Source organism: Primulina huaijiensis, chromosome 16, assembly GCF_012295235.1.
Source record: "Primulina huaijiensis isolate GDHJ02 chromosome 16, ASM1229523v2, whole genome shotgun sequence".
Classification (NCBI taxonomy): domain Eukaryota; kingdom Viridiplantae; phylum Streptophyta; class Magnoliopsida; order Lamiales; family Gesneriaceae; genus Primulina; species Primulina huaijiensis.
In genome coordinates, this window is record NC_133321.1 from 4,509,315 (window position 1) to 4,516,136 (window position 6,822).

General features: G+C 33.9%; 1 protein-coding gene across 1 annotated transcript; it reads left to right on the forward strand.

Moving 5' to 3' along the window:
- Positions 1–600: 600 nt before the first annotated feature.
- Positions 601–5,153, forward strand: LOC140961845 (uncharacterized). Its single transcript, XM_073420584.1, has 9 exons — positions 601–1,129; positions 2,080–2,141; positions 2,924–2,978; positions 3,551–3,649; positions 3,779–3,865; positions 4,183–4,299; positions 4,426–4,518; positions 4,634–4,664; positions 4,755–5,153. Exons 1-9 carry the CDS (start codon positions 1,028–1,030, stop codon positions 4,919–4,921), a joined length of 813 nt encoding a protein of 270 aa, XP_073276685.1. The 5' UTR covers positions 601–1,027; the 3' UTR covers positions 4,922–5,153.
- Positions 5,154–6,822: the final 1,669 nt, after the last annotated feature.

The window sequence follows — 6,822 nt, forward strand, 5'->3', positions numbered from 1 at the left end:
CTTTTATACTTGTCGTATCCTTTCCCGGGAGTGTTGGATGTCGTCTTAACATCCTCCCAAGATTTATAACAAGTTTTTGAAAAATTTATTTTATTATATCATTATATTATATATTAAGTATATACACAATAACTAAATAAACAGTAAAATAAATATTATTATTTTTTTGTTACATTTTTCTTCTGGTTTGGAGCTTGGAAAAATATGGAGGACTTTAGAGGTTCGTGCTGATAACGTGTTGTGAAAAAGTAAAAATTTACGGTAAAAAGTAAAAATCTCAAACTCTCAAAATTATCACACTACACACTTTATAATATTTTTTTCTCAACTCAATTGTGATTTTCTTCACAAATGAGAGATCTATTTATAGAAAATCTTTACAAATAAGCCAAAAATAAATTACATCATTACCTTCATCATCACACACAAATTTCAATATTCAACACCTAATTTTACATAATTTTCAACATTCAACATTATAATTTTCAACACAAATATTTCACATTTTCAACAATTTTAACTGATATATTAAAACATTATTTATCTTTTAAATTGATTAAAAAATAATCATATATCATTTAGTTAAAAAATCAATAATAATTTTCCTTTCGACGAGGAACCGACGCAAATAACCGAAAGAAACATGGTGATAACGTGAATCAGTTGAGGCTTAAATTTCCATTTTCAGGGCAATTGTATCTTAGTAGCTAAGAAAAATTGTTTGAGCTACAAGAATCTCTTTTTCCCTTCAAATTCAGAAACCCATTTCCCCAAGAGAAGCAAGAACAATTATCGTGTGAAAAATCCCTTCGATCTCTTGATTGATCGGGCTAATGCTTCGATACGTTTGCAAATCCCTTTAGATTTTTTTAATTTCATTTCTTTCGTATCAAATCTGGCAAATTTTGGGGGATTGAATTTGAGGTCTCGCTTGTCATTGAAGCAAGCTTTACCAGAGGACCCAGAAGAAGAAGAGTGCAGGCCCTGGAGAAAGAAACTCTTGTTCTTCTCCCCACATTCGATAACGATGGGTTTCAAAGTCAGTTGGGTTTCTTTTCTCAAGATTTCTTTGCTTTTACTGCTGATTTCGGGCATTGTCATCGCTTGCTTCACTCTCCCTATTGAAAAGGTTGGATTTTGTCTTCTGGGTCCATTTCTTTTCCCTTGAATTTTTTTTGTAGTTTTCCTGGACTGTGATCAGTGATTTTATATAATGGGTAATTCTTTATGTAGACTCTTCCTAAGTGTTCTATAATGCTGTTTTTTCTTTTTCTTGTTCTTTGGCGTCTTATTTGATTGAAATTGGATGTGGTAATTGTGATCATAATGATACTTAAGTAAAGTAACTGTGTTTTGTTATTGTTCTCTGGAGTGTTGGATCATGATAACATGCCTAAGTTGCTTAATGGGCAAAAATTTAACTTTGTGGCATTAAGACATTACTGATCAATGCCACACAAGTCACAACTGAGTGTTTTATAGAAATGCTAATGCGTAAGTTTGAAGTTAATCTAGGAAGGTTGATACACATTCTCTAGAGCTACCATGTCTTAAAATAATTGAATTATAATCATCGATACTTGGGTTATTCCCTTTTCTTAATTGAAATAAGTATTAACCTGTTTTCATTAGTTATATAGAAGCTTGTCATCCAAAGGAGCAATGTGGTGTATGTACAAACTCTCTGAACTCCGGTTAAGATGACTCGGCCGACCATTATTGAACATGATTGGCCTTTTTGAACCTCTGGTGCAGTTCTTGTGATGAATTATTTATAAACATGGAAAGTAGATAAAATATTACTAAGCAGAAACTCGCACTTTGTTTCGTAGCTCATCATTGTGATGATTAAAGTGGAAATATGTTTTTTCAGACTAGAAATGTGATGATTATTGAACTATACATGTGATTACTCTATTTTAGTACCATAATCATATTGTTTGCTATATATGTTGTTTGGACAAAATATATAAATCACTGAAAGACCTGAGACCACTATTCTGGCAGACCTCACATTGTTATATGTTTCTATGTTTATAACATAATTAGTTACCTTGTTATTTAATTTATATTCTCCAGATGCTGAAGGATTTCTTAGTATGGATAGAGCACGATCTTGGCCCTTGGGGTCCTCTAGTGCTGTAAGTACAGTTCTTATATTTTTCCTTGGTTAAGTTGTAGCATGCATGCCACATGTCAGAAAAAATAGCGAACCACAAGTTAAAATCTAATGGTTTGCAACAACAATTTTTAGCAGTGGAACAGGATAGTCAAGAACGCAATTCCATATTTTGTACAATTTTATGTAAATTACAGTGTGTTATGTGGAGTATACATGTGATTTTTCGCATTTATATAATAAGAATGATAACAGATATTTTGGCTCCAACCCCTTTGTTGGCATACTCTTTTAATTTCTTCGAATACTTTAAGAATAAGATTTGATTCCTCTGGTACACTTCGATGCAAGAAATGTCTGTCCTACTCTAGTACTCTACTGATGTCATTTGGTACTTTAAACAAACATTTGAAATTATTATGATAAGGGATTGAATTTCAAGGAATATTCTTTCAATTTAACTTGGAGGATAAAGTTTCATCTGCAATCACCTTGTCTTTGGAATGCTCAAATCTTTGTCAGTTGTCTGAGTCTGAAGAATATTAGTGACCTGCTCTTCTCTCCCTCATCCTTGGACCCCGTAGTTGTAAAAATATGTTACTTTTGTTTTTATAATAAATCAATGTTGGCTTTTGTTTGAGGATTCTTGTTCACATTTTCTGACAAGGATTTTTTGGTGTTTTAGGTGCCAACAAATTTGAACATAATCCGTGGTTGTAGATATACTGATTAATTTGATTGAACGCTTTAAATATTTATTGCCAACAATTTTTTTGAGTTACACATGGATACTGAAATTTGCAGAGCTGTTGCATACATTCCTTTAACAGTATTGGCAGTACCTGCTTCTGTTCTTACGGTAAGAATTGTACTACCTTCTATCTGGGGGGTGGCTTATTTTTCATATTTGAGTTCATGGTGGATGAGTGGTGGTTGTTGTTCTTGGGTATAATGGATCATGAAATGAAAATAAGAAAGAATTTGTATCCATTATTAGTTGACACCCATTACCATATTTTTATTGCTTCGCTCTACATGTTTCCTGTAACTTATGCCTGTAACTTACCCTTTTCTAGTTGTATAAGCATTAGATTGACATAATGGTTCCATTTTCACAGTCGAGCAACATTCTTTCCTAGAAATGCGAAGGGAATACTTCAATAAATATTGCTTGATGTTGTTCATATAATACATTGATACCTCATATCCACGCATTTCTGTTGCCTTCCATTGATTCTCTTGTTTAAATTATAGCAATTCTTAAACCATGCTCGATATTTTCTCTATTCCGAGCTGTCTTTCTATAAATATTTCTCAGATTATTTTTCATATATAGCAAGAATGATCCGTACTTGCCTACTATCCTTTGATTTACGGATAAAATAAGTTTGCTTGCTTAGCCATATTTTTGGTACTTGTTATCTCATTCAGCTGGGTGGTGGCTATCTATTCGGCTTGCCTGTGGGTTTTGTTGCTGATTCTATTGGTGCCACAATAGGCGCTGGTGCCGCTTTTCTTGTTGGGCGAACAGTAAGTTTTTATGTTCAGTTGGTTCATGTTTCCCAAGTTCTGGGATAACAGATCCAGGTTCTAAATGACGTGACGAATTGAAAACATCTCTATTTATTGTTATTGTTCTCTCTTTCCAACCATGAACAGATTGGCAGATCATTTGTTATATCCAAGCTAAAAGACTATCCCCAGTTCAATGCAGTTGCTATCGCCATTCAAAAATCTGGATTTAAGGTTTTGTGTCTTCAATGTCATGTTTATTTTCGGATGTTAGTGCTGGCTTATTGTTGATACAAAAAGATGTTTGACATCCCTGGCCCACGTATCTGTACTAGCGATTGTGAGATTTCACATATTGAGGTCCATGGGCAAATTACTTATATCTGTCTCTGCCTATAAAAAATGATTAGCCCAAAAGGCTGAATGAGTCCATTGAATTTCTTTTCAAATACGTTAGCACAATTGGATGGGGGATTATAAGAATGATCTCCAGGATTTATTATTTAATATACTAATGCAGTTGTGCGCAACTATCTCGTTTGTCTGAACAGATTGTATTACTGCTCCGACTTGTTCCTTTGCTCCCATTCAACATGTTGAACTACCTCTTATCGGTGACTCCTGTCCCCATTGCTCATTACATGCTAGCTTCATGGTTGGGCATGATGGTACGTAGTTTCTTGAATAATATTTGCATGTTCATATTTTCATGTACCTTGGAAAGCCAAATATTTTCTCATGTATTTGCGGTTTGCCTATAATTTGTTGAAAGCAATTTCATGTTCTATGTGCAGCCAATTACTCTTGCCTTGGTATATGTTGGAACAACTTTGAAGGATCTTTCAGATGTAACGCATGGATGGAATGAATTTTCAAAAACTCGTTGGGTAAGAGCTTTCTCATGTTGTGTTCTTGTTCTGTCTGGGTTAATTTAGATCAAGTTAGTGTTCTGTCCAAGACTGATTCAGCAGTGTACTAGTAATTACCTTTTCCTAAATGCAGGCATATATTGTGTTGGGCCTTGCTGTATCTGGTAAGCTTTTAGTAATTATATTTTTTTCATTTTACCTTGCATTTGAGTTCAGAATTTCACTTAATAATTGTTGTTTTATATCGAGTGTAGTTGTGCTGATGATTTGTGTTACAAGAGTCGCCAAAGCTGCATTAGAGAATGCATTGGCTGAAAACAAAGACATAGAGACCGATTTCGTGTCACCACAATTACCCATTGTTGATGATTCTGCTCGAAACCTCCACCAGCCACTTATAATCAGAGTCGATGCACCCTAAGAAAATTGGGGGTAGTAGTTCAACTTACGTGTAAATTCTGTTATCCTGCGCTTTTAACGGGTACGTCTCTTATTCATTATCCATACAGTCAGAATAGGCCTGTTGAACTTAGACTGCAACCTGGATGATATACGCCATTGTAAACATTTACCATGTGTCTTGGTTTCTTTTCAACGTTCGTATATTTTATAAAATTTTCCTGTAAGGGCAGTTATATTTTTGTAGTTTCTTATAGCAGGAGCTGAGTATCATTGTTTATTTTGGTATCTACTTTATTTTATCGGCACTTGATCTCGCTTGCATAGTGGAGATTTCATATACCAGTTATGCGCTCCAATTTCGCACGTAACCTCCATTGCTGCCTCCTCGAGTGGTGGTGCCGCCAAGTACTGTTTCCTTTGGTTTTAGATGCTGCGGTTGATGGACACTATACATGATGGGTTTTTATTTAAGGAAATATGAAGTATATATAATATTACCAATGGTTTAGTAGTTATATTTTCATCTCTAACTTTGTTGGCTCAACAAGGTATTATATGTTATCATAGATAGGAACCCAATTTGGTTGCCGTTTATAATCTACATGACATCAAGGTCTCGAAGTTGGGACGATGTTTCAACTTTCAAGTTGAAGACAAAATTATAAAGAACCATTCCCTAGCTCAAAAAACAACAAAAATTATAAAGAACCATTCCCTAGCTCAAAAAACAACAAAAAGAAAAGGGATCCTGAAACATAGGTGCAAATATGGTACACTAACTGTGAATTTTTTCTCAACTTCAAGAAGGATGATAGCTTGATCGTTATGTAACTGTTTGGACGATTATTTCGTCGATCATGCACTGTTGCTTTTTGATTCACAAAGACTTTAAAAGAGATCAAGAAGAAGAGTTTCTATCCTGAATATGCTGAGAAATTTAAACTTGTAAAGCTTGATAATACACCTTCGTTCTTGAAGGAGTTCAAATCCATTCTTTATGCCATCACATACCATTTCCCTCTATAATTTCACCACCCCTCTCCAAGCATTTCCACTGTTTTTCTCGCTCTCTACACGATAAATGTCCAAATTATGAGAAGGTCACGAATGCTTGTACCACAAATTCTCGATCTTCAAAAAACACAAAAAAAAGCCCCAATTCCTTTTCTGCCAATATTTTACGTTGGGTGTTTTATTAGTAGGAACAAGCTTTTTCTTGGTTTAGATCTTTCATTTTACAAAAGTTTTAGAGCCCAAACTAGTTTGGCTGTCTCATTCATTCATAAAAGTCAAACTAGATGGTTTGGATAGAAGAATTTTGATTTTAGAAAGAGATTTAATTTGGGGATGAAATTTGATAAATGGATTTTAAATGAGTCTTGGGTATATTTCAAATATACACAATTACTCTTAAAATCTTTTAACTTTGATATGGAATGGATTTATAAGTAATTTTGTAAGAACCCAAATTTCAGCATAGCAGACAATTTCAACAGATAGTTTCAACTGACAATTTCAGCATGAGAAATTACAGTGAACCGTGTTCAGCATCTCGAGTTTCAGCAGACCATTCCAATCTTTGGCTGCTATTCAAATCTTGTAACTGAAGAATTAATTCGAATTTATGGCAGATAATATCAATAAACGAGAGACTAACAATTAGATTTTTGCTCTATAAAAGAACTCGAATTTCGGAAACATTTCTATACAAATTTTTTGAACAAATCACTCTAAAAATTCGAGCAAGGAGCAGCTTTATTTTCCAATAGCGAGGACAAACCATTTTCAAATACGAACCGAAACTTTGTTAAGCATATTACGATGAGTGATATTTCTTCTTTAACTTGTGTAATATTATTTAAACCTAGCCAGCATGTATTTTATGTGTTTAAAGTCTTATTCTTGAAATATGTTTATTTG

What these genes read in the sequence shown, in the direction of transcription:
- LOC140961845 (XM_073420584.1), top strand. Translation starts at nt 1,028, where the DNA reads ATGGGTTTCAAAGTCAGTTGGGTTTCTTTTCTCAAGATTTCTTTGCTT. An exon ending in CCTTGGGGTCCTCTAGTGCT is followed by an intron (nt 2,142 to 2,923) that starts GTAAGTACAGTT and finishes TGAAATTTGCAG; the next exon opens with AGCTGTTGCATACATTCCTT. An exon ending in AATTTTCAAAAACTCGTTGG is followed by an intron (nt 4,519 to 4,633) that starts GTAAGAGCTTTC and finishes TCCTAAATGCAG; the next exon opens with GCATATATTGTGTTGGGCCT.